The sequence below is a fragment of the Scylla paramamosain genome, chromosome 14, assembly GCF_035594125.1.
Source record: "Scylla paramamosain isolate STU-SP2022 chromosome 14, ASM3559412v1, whole genome shotgun sequence".
NCBI lineage: Eukaryota > Metazoa > Arthropoda > Malacostraca > Decapoda > Portunidae > Scylla > Scylla paramamosain.
In genome coordinates, this window is record NC_087164.1 from 5,762,423 (window position 1) to 5,777,422 (window position 15,000).

Consider the following 15,000-nt stretch of genomic DNA (forward strand, 5'->3'; position numbering starts at 1 on the left):
TCTCCGTCCAAAAAAGAACTGCCATCCGGCTTCCACCAAATGATGCCCAGAAACGAACTTTAACTAGTATGCTTGAATCAAAATAACTTTTGACATCTGAAATGTTTAGATATATGATAGATACATAATTATCTACAGCATGGTGTTATTTTCCATCTATCCATCTATTTCAATCTCTCTCTCTCTCTCTCTCTCTCTCTCTCTCTCTCTCTCTCTCTCTCTCTCTCTCTCTCTCTCTCTCTCTCTCTCTCTCTCTCTCTCTCGACTATGTGTGTGTGTGTGTGTGTGTGTATATATATATATATATATATATATATATATATATATATATATATATATATATATATATATATATATATATATATATATATATATATATATATATATATATATATATATATATATATATATATATATATATATATATATATATATATATATATATATATATATATATATATATATATATATATATATATATATATATATATATATATATATATATATATATATATATATACACACACACACGAGTGTGTATAATATATTCATTCATAGCCTTCATATATTTATGTACTATGTATCTGTCGATCGATCTGTCTATCTATATATACCTACCTACCTACCGTGGCGGAGATCCCTTCAGTTCTTTTTAGTCACTTTTTACCATGCGCAAGAAGTACCGCAGCAGTATTCTTCCACCCCGGCCCGTAAGTGAGCGGGCGGGCCGCGTTCTCCTTCCACGGGTGGATATATAGTATAACAGTAGGGTTAGGTAGGTAACAGGTACAGAAAAATAATACAATTGTATGGGTTTCATGCATTTTATATGTATTGAAGAGGGGTAGGACATGTTGCTCAGCCGCAGCCACAGCGTTATTGTTGCCAGACACGGAACCAAGAGATGCGATAGAAATAAAGGATGGTGATCTGGCGATGCATTGGGGAAATGATGCGCCTTGCAAGATGAAGCAGTCACTTGATAGCAGGAAATGATGCCACACACACACACACACACACACACACACACACACACACACACACACACACACACACACACACACACATTTTTCCAGGCATGATTTATGAGCTCCCAGTGCGGGCCTCGGTGAGACACGTCTTGCCGGCGACCTTGAGGATAGAGCCAGCGGCGGCGCCACTTGTGACCTTCCTGCCTCCTGCGGTTCGGTGTCCTTCATGACTTATTAGTTGTTCAGCCATCCGCTCTCGTGAGAGTTTTGCGGAGCCCCACACATGTGGAGTCTGTTTTGTAACTTCGCTGTTCCTGCACTACTGAAGATTTTATTTAGCATTCTCTAACAACATTTTTTTTCTTTTTTGTAATGTATGCTGTAGAGTTTCGCGTCAATTTCTTTTCATAATACATGTATACTTAATAATGGGCAAGGAAATTCCTTTCATATTCTTCCTTGTTTATCTTATCCTGTAAATCTATTTCCAGTACACGATGGCTCACTCAACCCCCGGGCGCGGTAATGTACTTGTGGTATTGATCGGCTTGATGCTGGCAGTGAATACATCGTATGAATTATATTATATTTCAGGGTTTTAAGGCTTGGAGGTATTCGTAGGTAGTTAAAAATGTAAGAATGTATTATAAAATGTGAAAAAAAAGAGGAAAAAAAATGGACCACTATGGGAAGTTGATTGTCATATAATTTCACCGTTCATTTATGAAATAAATATTGATATAGTACAAATACAAATAAATATTAATATAGTATTAAATACGAATACAAGCAAAAAGAAAAAAAAATGCACCGCATGAAGGAAGAAAGCTTTTAACAGTTAACAGGTATAGCAAAATTTTTGAATAAGCCTCCCAATAAATTTAGCTGTTTTCTGTGAGAAAAGAAAATTTAATTTTACTGTCTGGGTGACTAAATTAAATAATCATGACAAGTGAGATACATGCGTAGTGACAGCTCTGGGTCAATACAGACTCAACTTCTGGCTTGCTTGGTGCCTCGGCCTGGACGACATGGAAAATCAATTAAGAATGAAGAGAAAAGGTAGCATTCCATTTCGATAAGGACTGGTTTGTGGGTATATCATAACTGCGTTATAAATTGACGATATTTTATGCTGTGATAAAAAAAAAAGGACAGGGTTAACGTTTTTTGGCAGTGTGTGCTTGATACAAAGTTTTTTTCTTTTTCTTTTCTTTTTCTTTTTCTTTTTTTTTTTTTTTTTTTTTTTACGAATGGAATAACATTAGGATCATGGAGTGGGGTCGTAACAATATGAGCATTAAATCTGTACACTCACTCTCAGGCAAGAGGCAACAGAAACCTGAAGATTCCCCTTACGCAAATTGTAAACACCGTAATATGTTTGCCAGGGATTGCTTAATTGATTTCGGCGCCGCAGTAGCGAGGTCATGCGGGGCTCCAGTTCACCTATGCTTTTTATCACTGCATTCTTCGGGAGAAGAGTATTGAAGAGAAATAGCGAGAATATGACAAGACTACATTTCATTTCTAAGACTAACCATCATAGCAATTCACTCAATGCACAATCGGAGATGAAATACCGCGCACTGAGATAGATGGATAGATAGATACACACACACACACACACACACACACACACACACACACACACACACACACAGAGAGAGAGAGAGAGAGAGAGAGAGAGAGAGAGAGAGAGAGAGAGAGAGAGAGAGAGAGAGAGAGAGAGAGAGAGAGAGAGAGAGAGAGCTGGAATGATGAAACAGATAGACAGAGCTAAATGTTGAATGTTGAGACAGGGAGAGATTGACGTGGAATGCTGAGAGAGAGAGAGAGAGAGAGAGAGAGAGAGAGAGAGAGAGAGAGAGAGAGAGAGAGAGAGAGAGAGAGAGAGAGAGAGAGAGAGAGAGAGAGAGAGAGAGAGAGAGGTAAAATGTTTTGTTCCTGTTGGCAAGGTGCTGTATATCTCTCTTGAATATAGACGAATGAAGCATCCATGAAACATCCATACTGTTTATAGAACTTTATACGATAATTCCGTAAAGAAAGAAAGAAAGAGGAAGAAAGAACCCGTGTAGGAAGTACTGATTGATGCAGGATTGTGATGGGGATAAGGAATGATGATGATGATGATGCGTGGCTGAGAAAACAGAAAGAAACACTGGCAAAATTATTGTTGTTTGTATATTTAGTGTGAATGCAAAGGAAAGCTGACTGCACGAAGACAGTATAGTGACTGAGGAGTGGAGCAGTCAGACCATAGTCAAAGCCAACCACAATAGTTTCGTCTGAGATTCTGTCCTGCAAATGAGATGGAATAAAGACTAAGAAAAAAAAAAAGAAAGAAAGAAACGCTATAAAAAAATAAATAATTTTCAACAACAAAAATTATGTCTGAATGAGATTAAAACATTCGTATGTAGATCTGTTGTCGCATTACTGTGGTGCAAGAGAAATGCTCCCTATATGGTGGATGGACTGCAGTGCTGAACAAGGTCACTGGAATGGGATATAAGCCTAACAAAGATCTTAAACAATTTCTCCTGCATCTAACGTTTCACTGGCTGGAGAGAAGGCGGAAAAAAATGATCATCGTACCTTACATCCAATGATGGGTACAGACAATAGGTGTGGCTACAGCACCAGTCATTGCGTTCGGCGTCTGTTAACGTTCCCACAGAGCAACTAACCATACCTACTTAGTTACTTACTGACATTACTAGTTTTTGCTGTTTAGTGTAAAAAAAAGTAACCGGTAGTGAGAGATTAAAGCTGCCAATAGCAAGATATACAGAAAATTGCAAATTAATGGACATTTAAAAGTAAGAACCAGCGTAAGTGCTTATTCTCTAAATTGTCGTCCCAGCGCCTCGCTGGGTTTTATATCCAACTATCGCTGTCGACTTGAACTGTGCTGATGATAATACCCACGTGCTTGCCAAAATGAGTATTGCCAAAATGCTTCTTACCATCAATGTTCTCAACGTAGCTGTAAATTGCAAATTTGAAAGAACTTAATAAAAGAACGGATTCCTGAGTCTCGTACATTGATGCACGAGTTTAATGCTCTGAACTGTGAGTATGTGCATTATGTATTTTCAGCACATACCCAAGGCCCACCAACCCTCGGAACCCTCATTTCCCCAGGGTTGCACCAAGCCAAGGTGGCTGTTAATGTCTTGAATGATATGAGTTTTTACTTCATTACCTATATGTTTGGGATTCACAGAACATTCACGGAGCAGCGGCAGTGCGGTGGATTGTTGCTTGGACCTGTCAGGTTTAGTACTGTAAACACGGATATGTTTTGTTAGCAATGTGCCAGGAATTAATTACTTCATTTGAATAATGCAAAAAGTTTTGCTGATAATATTTCTGAAGCTTTGTATGAGCGTACGAGAGCCAATTGTGGTGTGGCGGGCCAGACCTGAGCGGCACCAGCTTGCACCACCACCACGGCTGATGCGGAGCTGGGATAACAAGCTCGTAAATTGGAAAGAATAATTGCATAACAATAATAAATCTCTTGTCATTCTGTTACATGAATATTTTTTCTAAGTTTAATGAATACACTCTATAGGAAAAGTTCAGGTCTGGTCTGCTGCCACACATGAAAGCTTCCTGGACGACCAGGGGTGAAGTCACTATGTAAATTATAGAATCAAACCAGATGAACCATGAGACCTGGATAGCATTTTATCTGGGGTATTCTCAATATTGCCAGCACTCTGGTTCATGTTCTCTCAACACTTTCTGTGTTTTTAATTTTCCTAGTCACGGAAATGTTTTGCATGTATCTGAAACACAAAACCCGAGACTAGAAGAGAAGAGATTGCATGAGCGTATACGGGAATGAAGTATTTGAGTAAAACGTTTGGATAGGCTGAGAATGAGGAAGTTTGGAGAATAGATGTGGGCCAAACGCCAAGGGCAACAACAATTTTTGAATAGAAAAAGGCCCACTTATATGCCAGTTTCCGTCAAAAAGACTGGTAAAAAAAAAAAAAAAAAAAAATGAGGATAAGTGTCTTAAAACCTCTCTCTTGAAATAGTTCAAAGTCAATAGTCAAAGGAAGGAGGAAATACAGAAGCAGGCAGAGAGTTCAAGAACTTACCAGAGAAAAGGATGAATGATTGAGAATACTTGTTAACTCTTTCATTAGAGAGGTGGACAGGATAAACACATTTAACAAACTTAGTGTTATGAAGGCATGGGCTAGTGGAGGGGATGAGGTTAGAGCGATTAGTTAAAAAACCCAACTGGATTAGATATGTGTGTGTGTGTGTGTGTGTGTGTGTGTGTGTGTGTGTGTGTGTGTGTGTGTGTGTATGGATGAATGGATGGTTGTGGCTCGACTACCGCTTTTGTGAGGGAGTCTACATGGTATATAGATAATGATACGTTTAGAGACTGGTGCAAGCATCTTACGATATATAATTATAATTTAATTTAACTAAATAGTTGAATGATATTGTACTGTTATAACATTTAAATCCTAGAGCACTGGGTCGTACGTCAGTTGCAGTAAAACCTCTACCAGTGCTGCTTCACGCATTGAGTAGCGACACGTCACCTCCTACCTGCTGAAAACTGTTGTCTTCCTGTGATTGGTTAAACCTCCTCAAAACTAAGTCTTAAGGTCCCTTCCACTGGTCCATATCCTGTCCTTTCAAATGATGAGTGCGTCCACCTACCTTGCCTTCTCACCCACTCCCCCTCTCTCATTGTCATTAATATCTAGAATTATTGAGCAGTGTGTGTGTGTGTGTGTGTGTGTGTGTGTGTGTGTGTGTGTGTGTGTGAGAACGTGCGAGCGTGCGTGCGTGCGTGAGTGCGTGGGTGTGTGTTTGTGTGCGTGCACCAACCTTCACTTCACTTCACCAACCTAACTTCACCTAACCTAGTCTCACCTCACATTACCTCACCTTAACTAACCTTAATTAACCTAACCTAACTACACCTAACCTAACCTAACCTCACTTCACCTAATCTACCCTCAAACACCTCACCTATTTATTTATTTATTTATCTATCTATTTATTTATTTATTTTTATTTATTTACTTGTTTATTTGATAATGACAATGATAAAAAGGAAATAGAGTGCTGATGACGGTGGTGGTGAGGGGGCTGAGGGAAGGACGCACTAATTATTGGAATGGACAGGGCATGGACCATGTGAGGCAGATCTGTGGAAGATAACAGCTTTCATCAGGTAGGAGGTGACACACATCGCTACTGAATATCTGAAGCAGAACTTTAATGTACCACGGAGGGAATACTCCAGGAGTCAGCGATAAAGGGACGGTTTCACAAAGTCTGTTCGTGACATTCGTTCTCTTTTTCTAAGCATGGAAACTGGTATTCAGAGGGACACTACTTGGCAAATGTTAGGATGTAGAACAGTAACGTTGGCTGTCGTGAAGGCGATATATTGTGAAACGATGAGCATGTAGGTCACAGAAATGCAGTGGAGCCTCGGTTCTACAACTTAATCCGTTCCTGAATGCCGTTCGAAATCCGAAATGTTCGAAAACAAACTATTTTTCCCATAGGATTCAATGTGAAATGGATTAATCCGTTCCCAAACACGAATCTACTCTATCTTAGCGGCTTATGATAGACGCTCCCACAGCCAAGATGGCAAGATGGCATCAACAAACAAAAATGATTTATTCAGAAAGGATGCATTCAATGAACTTTATGACACAGAACTCATCAGAAGATACTCTTTAGGTATTATCGATAATATTTACGTCATTCATAAGAAAAATCGCGATATTCCATGGAGAGTGAAGAAATGCGTTTGCGCCGCCGCACGATTTCCGCAATCCATTTTGAATGTGAGTCCTCTCTGCCCACAGTCTTAAAACTTGTCATCGGAAATTATATCCTATCCTTTAAATATCTTATTTTGGACATCAGATGCAAATATTTAATGCCAAGATATTGTACACTGCGTTGTACAACTCGGTTTCCTAATGGTAGCCTTTAAAACTCTCATCGGAAACAGATATAACACTCAGTCTTATCTAATCAGTCATAAGCACTTATATACACAGTTCAACTGTCGGTATGAAAAAGCTAAAAACGTCATTACTTTAATCATCCACCATTATCGACACGTGTAACTAACAGACCAATTCCCTACACAACGTATATATGTATATATATATATATATATATATATATATATATATATATATATATATATATATATATATATATATATATATATATATATATATATATATATATGTTATATATGTTATATATATATATATATATATATATATATATATATATATATATATATATATATATATATATATATATATATATATATATATATATATATATATATATATATATATATACATATATATATATATATATATATATATATATATATATATATATATATATATATATATATATATATATATATATATATATATATATATATATATATATATGTGTGTGTGTGTGTGTGTGTGTGTGTGTGTGTGTGTGTGTGTGTGTGTGTGTGTGTGTGTGTGTGTGTGTGTGTGTGTGTAGAAGAGACACTGGCCAAAAACAACAAAAATCCAATAAAAAAAAATAAAAAACGCACCGAGATGCCATTCCCATAAAAGGGTCCAAAGTGGTAGTCAAAAATTGGAGGATAAGTGTCTTGAGACCTCCCTCTTGAAGGAATTCAAGTCATAGGAAGGTGGAAATACAGAAGCAGGCAGGGAGTTCCAGAGTTTACCAGAGAAAGGGATGAATGATTGAGAATACTGGTTAACTCTTGCATTAGAGAGATGGACAGAATAGAGGTGAGAGAAAGAAGAAAGTCTTGTGCAGCGAGGCCGCGGGAGGAGGGAAGGCATGCAGATAGTAAGATCAGAAGAGCAGTTAGGATGAAAATAGCGGTAAAAGACAGCTAGAGATGCAACATTGCGGCGATGAGAGAGAGGCTGAAGACAGTCAGTTAGAGGAGAGGAGCTGATGAGACAAAAAGCTTTTCATTCCACCCTGTCTAGAAGAGCAGTATGAATGGAACCCCCCCCCCCACACATGTGAAGCATACTTCATACATGGACAGATGGGGCCCTAGTACAGAATTAGCAGCTTGTGGGGGTGAGAAAAACTGGCGGTGACGTTTCAGAACACCTAACTTCATGAAAGCTGTTTTAGCTAGAGATGAGATGTGAAATTTCCAGTTCAGATTATAAGCAAAGGACAGACCGAGGATGTTCAGTGTAGAAGAGGGGGACAGTTGAGTGTCATTGAAGAAGAGGGGATAGTTGCCTGGAAGGTTGTGTTGAGTTGATAGATGAAGAAATTGAGTTTTTGAGGCATTGAACAATACCAAGTTTGCTCTGCCCCAATCAGAAATTTAAGAAAGATCAGAAGTCAGGCGGTCTGTGGCTTCCCTACGTGAAATGTTTACTTCCTGAGGTGTCGGACTTCTATGAAAAGACGTGGAAAAGTATCATCAGCGTAGGAGTGGATAGGACAAGAAGTTTGTTTAGAAGGTCATTGATTAAAAAAAAAAGAGAGTGGGTGATAGGACAGAATCCTGAGGAACACCACTGTTAATAGATTTAGGAGAAGAACAGTGACTGTCTACCACAGCAGTAATAGAACGGTTAGAAAGGAAACTTGAGATGAAGTTACAGAGAGAAGGATAGAAGCCGTAGGAGGGTAGTTTGGAAATCAAAGCCTTGTGCCAGACTCTATCAAAAGCTTTTTGATATATCCAAGGCAACAGCAAAAGTTTCACCAAAATCTCTAAAAGAGGATGACAAAGAGTAAGAAAAAAAACAGAAGATCACCAGTAGAGCGGCCTTGACGGAACCCATACTGGCGATCAAATAGAAGGTTGTAAAGTGATAGATGTTTAAGAATCTTCCTGTTGAGGATATATTCAAAAATTTAGATAGGCAGGAAATTAAGGAAATAGGACGGTAGTTTGATGGATTAGAACGGTCTCCCTTTTTAGGAACAGGCTGAATGTAGGCACACTTCTAACAAGAAGGAAAGGTAGATGTTGTCAGACAGAGCTGAAAGAGTTTGACTAGGCAAGGTGCAAGCACGGAGGCACAGTTTCGGAGAACAATAGGAGGAACCCCATCAGGTCCATAAGCCTTCCGAGGGTTTAGGCCAGCGACGGCATGGAAAACATCAGTGCGAAGAATTTTAATAGGTAACATGAAGTAGTCAGAGGGTGGAGGAGTGGGAGGAACAAGCTCAGAATCATCCAATGTAGAGTTTTTAGCAAAGGTTTGAGCAAAGAGTTCAGCTTTTGAAATAGATGTGATAACAGTGGTGCCATCTGGTTGAAATAAAGGAGGGAAAGAAGAAGAAGCAAAGTTATTGGAGATATTTTCGGCTCGATGCCAGAAGTCACGACAGGAGTTAGATCTTGAAAGATTTTGACACTTTCTGTTAATGAATGAGTGTTTGGCTAGTTGCAGAACAGAATCCTCGGAAGGCTTATGGACCTGATGGGGTTCCTCCTATTGTTCTCCGAAACTGTGCCTCCGTGCTTGCACCTTGCCTAGTCAAACTCTCTCAGCTCTGTCTGTCAACATCTACCTTTCCTTCTTGCTGGAAGTTTGCCTACATTCAGCCTGTTCCTAAAAAGGGTGACCGTTCTAATCCCTCAAACTACCGTCCTATTGCTTTAATTTCCTGCCTATCTAAAGTTTTTGAATCTATCCTCAACAGGAAGATTCTTAAACATCTATCACTTCACAACCTTCTATCTGATCGCCAGTATGGGTTCCGTCAAGGCCGCTCTACTGGTGATCTTCTGGCTTTCCTTACTGAGTCTTGGTCATCCTCTTTTAGAGATTTTTGTGAAACTTTTGCTGTTGCCTTAGACATATCAAAAGCTTTTGATAGAGTCTGGCACAAAGCTTTGATTTCTCAACTACCCTCCTACGGGTTCTATCATTCTCTCTGTAACTTTGTATCAAGTTTCCTTTTTGACCGTTCTATTGCTGCTGTGGTAGACGGTCACTGTTCTCCTAAATCTATTAACAGTGGTGTTCCTCAGGGTTCTGTCCTGTCACCCACTCTCTTCTTATTATTCATTAATGATCTTTTAAACCAAACTTCTTCTCCTATCCACTCTACGCTGATGATACCACCCTGCACTTTTTCACGTCTTTTCATAGACGTCCAACCCTTCAGGAGATAAACATTTCACGCAGGTAAGCCACAGAACGCTTGATTTCTGATCTTTCTAAAATTTCCGATGGGGCAGAGCAAACTTGGTATTGTTCAATGTCTCAAAAACTCAATTCCTCCATCTATCAACTCGACACAACCTTCCAGATAACTATCCCCTCTTCTTCAATGACACTCAACTGTCCCCCTCTTCTACACTGAACATCTTCGGTCTGTCCTTTACTTATAATCTGAACTGGAAACTTCACATCTCATATCTAGCTAAAACAGCTTCTATGAAGTTAGGTGTTCTGAGACGTCTCCCGCCAGTTTTTCTCATCCCTCCAGCTGCTAACTCGGTACAAGGGCCTTATCCGTCCATGTATGGAGTATGCTTCACATGTCTGGGGGGGTTCCACTCACACTGCTCTTCTAGACAGGGTAGAATCAAAAGCTTTTCGTCTCATCAACTCGTCTCCTCTAACTTCAGCCTCTCTCTCACCGCCCCAATGTTGCATCTGTAGCTGTTTTCTACCGCTATTTTCATGCTAACTGCTTTTCTGATTTTGCTAATTGAATGCCTCCCCTCCTCCCGCGGCCTCGCTGCACAAGACTTTCTTCTTTCTCTCTCTCCTATTCTGTCCACCTCTATAATGCGAGAGTTAACTAGTATTCTCAATCATTCATCCCTTTCTCTGCTAAACCCTGGGACTTCCTGCCTGCTTCTGTATTTCCACCTTCCTATGACTTGAATTCCTTCAAGAGGGAGGTTCCAAGACACTTATTCGTCAATTTTTGACTACTGCTTTAACCCTTTTATGGGACTGGCATTTCAGTGGGCATTTTTTTTTTCTTGGATTTTTGTTGCCCTTGGCCAGTGTCCTTCCTACATAAAAAAAAAAAATGTATGTATGTATGTATGTATGTATGTATGTATGTATGTATGTTATACCTATTATATGACCTCCACCGAATTAGGTGTACACGAGTGCCCAAGGCAAGCCGCTCCCTAAAAGGTGGAGGTGAGTTGATGGGAATAGCAGAATGCACTATCGCCTATCACTGGAGGAGATGGTGTGTGTGTATGTGTGTGTGTGTGTGTGTGTTATTAGTATCGAACTCTGGAATTTCATATCGTGGTGATAGTCAACCATACAGGCAAATATTTGCAAAAGAGAACGATTTTTTTTCGAGAGCCAAACAAAAAACGTGCATTGATAGCTTAAATCTTGGAAAGAGCGAAATGAAATTAAATGATGGATTGGCAGAATTTTTGTTGTTGTCGAGAATAAAAATAAAACCAAGAATTATAACACATAAATGATGAACGCTTGTGGTATTTATAACCACAGACATGGGGACAATTTAGTGCGGAGGACACCAGCTGTACACCCCTGAAAATTCATGGGAGAGAGAGAGAGAGAGAGAGAGAGAGAGAGAGAGAGAGAGAGAGAGAGAGAGAGAGAGAGAGAGAGAGAGAGAGAGAGAGAGAGAGAGAGAGATAGGGAGAGGGAGAGGGAAAGGGAGAGAGAGGGAGAGTGGGGGGATCCCGAGGTGCCGCTGGTTGAGATGTCAGCGTGCCTCTTCCCACGACACCGCGGTGCTGTGGAACGCTTTAACCTCAGCAGTGGACGTCACCAGGATGTCCTTCCAGAAGATGAAGTGCGCCGCCCACGCCTGGCTTCGGACACACCCGCCTAATAATGACAGTAAGGAGGGGTGAGAGTAAGGAGGGGTGAGGAATATGGAAATGCCTGATTGACAGTGACAGTACCATGAAGTGCCGGGGGTGTGCGAAATAATATGCTTGACAGTGACAGTGCTATAAAGTGTAATAATGTGCCTGACAGTGATAGCGCCATGAAGTAGAGGTGTATTAATGTGCCTGACAATGTCAGTGTAAGTCAGTGATCTCGGAGGTGTGAGTTCCTGATAGTGACAGTGCAGAGACTCTCCCGTTCATAAAGCTGTCCCACGGAGCACCTTTTAAATGAATGACACTGTACAGTGATCGTTCTTAGTTTAAGACTACCTTTTGAAAAGTTAAGGAATGTTTTCTATGTGCATTATGTTTAAATAAAAAAAAAGAAATATAAGAGAGAGAGAGAGAGAGAGAGAGAGAGAGAGAGAGAGAGAGAGAGAGAGAGAGAGAGAGAGAGAGAGAGAGAGAATAAATCCAACACACACAAACAGCACGCCACGTAACAGAAGGGCAGACACATTTAACCGACTGCATAGGGCACGCCAGCGTCCACGCAGGACATGACATTTGCCGTAACACAGAGAACATGGCAATTTATTACTACCTAACTCTGTTTTAAAAGAACGCTTTCCACAGTCCAGCCGTTATACATTTTCTTTGTAATTAATATTTGCACGGACTAAGTACTCTACTTTTTGTTCTGTCACGTTAAAAAAAGAAAATTAGTTGCCAGTTTTCGAGAAAAGAGGTAACTTTTAAGCTGCACTACAACTAATTAGCAGGTGGCGGTTGTAATGGCAAAGTATTATGTCAACGAGCAATCACTTGCGATAAATACATATTTTGCCATAAAAAAATCGAGTACATGTTTTGGTAAACATATACACGATGGACAAGCAGCAACGTGTGTTTTCCTGAAAAAAAAAAAAAAAAAAAAAAAAAAAAAAAAAAAAAAAAAAAAAAAAAATATATATATATATATATATATATATATATATATATATATATATATATATATATATATATATATATATATATATATATATATATATATATATATATATATATATATATATGTATATATATAATGAAACAAAGGGAGTAAGTATATAAAAACGTCTATCCACGTCAGCACGTCACGACACTGATTGATATCCATGGTGCGTAAAATGTCCCCAACATAATATCTCTGTGGCTTTTCTTCGGGAGAATAAAACGAAACAAAAAAGTAAGCTTAACTTTCCCGTAAATAATGTGGATCTGGTTTGCGGATAAAATTTAGTACACAATTTTGAGTATGTGAATCAACCGTAAATATTTTTCATTCTTCATGGAAGCTACAAATTCGTCGTCACTGTGCGTAATAATTTACAGAGGCTTCATAATTATTACAACGCCTGAACAAACCTTGAAATGTACCATAACCTCAAAGCCTCAGCCGTGTGGCGTATGCGGAAAGCAGATAAGATGTCACATAACTTTCATCATACTAGCTGTTATGTACCATTCACTGCGACTAATGCTGAATGTGAATATTACAGACTTTTAGCAGGCTGTTCTTCTAAGCCAGTGCAGCCCAACCTTTTCTAATTTCATGGAACTTTCCGGGAGCTTTTGATAAATAAATGTATCTACGTGCCTAGGACAATTAAAAAAAAAAAATACGGTTTTCTCTGGTTTTAAGACTATAAATATATGAATAAAAGTATTAAAGGTCTTCCTTAAACATGCGAATAGAAAATAGCTACCCGGTCTCAAATAATTGTTATGTCGGTGCTAAAAATTAATAACAAAAAGTTATTGAGGCTTGCGCTGCGTCTGATCGTAGTATACTGACATAATATATAAATCTGTAATAATTTAGTCTCGATTTAGATTAATTTCTTACATGACACTATTTTTTAAGTAAAACATCTTTTCCTACTGTGCACTCTTATATACGAGTACACTTGCCATGTTACATAACATGTTACACGTACATGTTACATAACACTTTTTTTTTTTTTTCCTAAAACCTCTTTTCCTGCAGTGCATTCTTGTAATGCACTTGCTATGTACCCAATTATTTCCAAGTATGCTTTGAAAACAAAAAATAGATAAATAATTCATCATGGGTGCACCATGCACCTATTTTGACCATCACTGTGCTAGGCTGTTGTAAAAGAGAAAGACTGCAAAAATGGGCTTACTTATGAAAAACATTGTCCACCGAAACGTGAAAACGAACCTTATTGCGTCCTATCTTATCAGAGCATGGTCTTGATGCAGCTGCACCACAAGAGCGACATAAGCGCTTCTGTCAGCGGCGAGGAAGGATCGGCTGAGTGGAGTTGCCGCGCTATTTGGTGATGAAGTTATTCTTTGTGGTGTTACCAGCGCTGGCTGCGTTGGCAGCCAGTGTGGTGGCCCTGCCTGCTGGTGAGTAAAACACACACACACACACACACACACGCACACACACACACACACACACACACACACACACACACACACACATACACACACAACGATACTTTTGTACAATACGTGTGCACATGAGCCAGCCAAGTTTCCTCCGAGAGGTGCCTTACGAGGTGCCGAGCGCAGCAACACTCAGACATTGTCTGGTAATATTGACCCACTACTTGAGGTAGTCTGGGGGCATTTACTCAGCAGACACGTAATAATTCCTCGCTGGTAACGGACCAGAGATCCTGCGAGCAGAAGAGAGAGGCTGACTAAGAGGGTTCATTTAACTGAGTTTCAAGTTAAGTCTACGTTTGGGCGAGATTGAATGGCCTTAGTCGTATGGTGCTTGATTTAAAATTTTGCGGAAAAAAATTCAGAAGAAACAAAGGTACATAGAGCATGAAAACTTAAGACAAGCAAATATTGAAGGAAGAGATGGCGTAGCAGTGCCGGGGTTCCCGTCCCGAGAAGTGTTTGCCTAGCAGCGGCAATGCGGAACCTGTGAAGCATGTGGCTGGCTTCGCAGAGCCTCACTACCACATACGTTGATACGACACTCGCACCATATGCACCACATTTGCAATATTAAAAATTTGAAACGTATATTTATCTGTTCATCTGTCTGCCTGTCACTCCGTTTGTCTTTGTTTGATGGTAACGGAGCCCCAAGTTTATATTTGGTATGAGGGATTACAAATATGGACGAGTAAAGAGTAA

General features: G+C 39.4%; 1 protein-coding gene across 1 annotated transcript in view; it reads left to right on the forward strand.

The window, feature by feature from the left end:
* The first annotated feature begins 14,093 nt into the window (after window positions 1-14,093).
* Window positions 14,094-15,000, forward strand: part of LOC135106801 (pantetheinase-like) — a 34,421-nt gene continuing 33,514 nt past the window's right edge. The window contains exon 1 of the mRNA XM_064016120.1: window positions 14,094-14,253. Coding sequence (XP_063872190.1) covers window positions 14,184-14,253 — 70 coding nt within the window. The 5' untranslated portion in view covers window positions 14,094-14,183. The remainder of the gene's footprint in view (window positions 14,254-15,000) is intronic.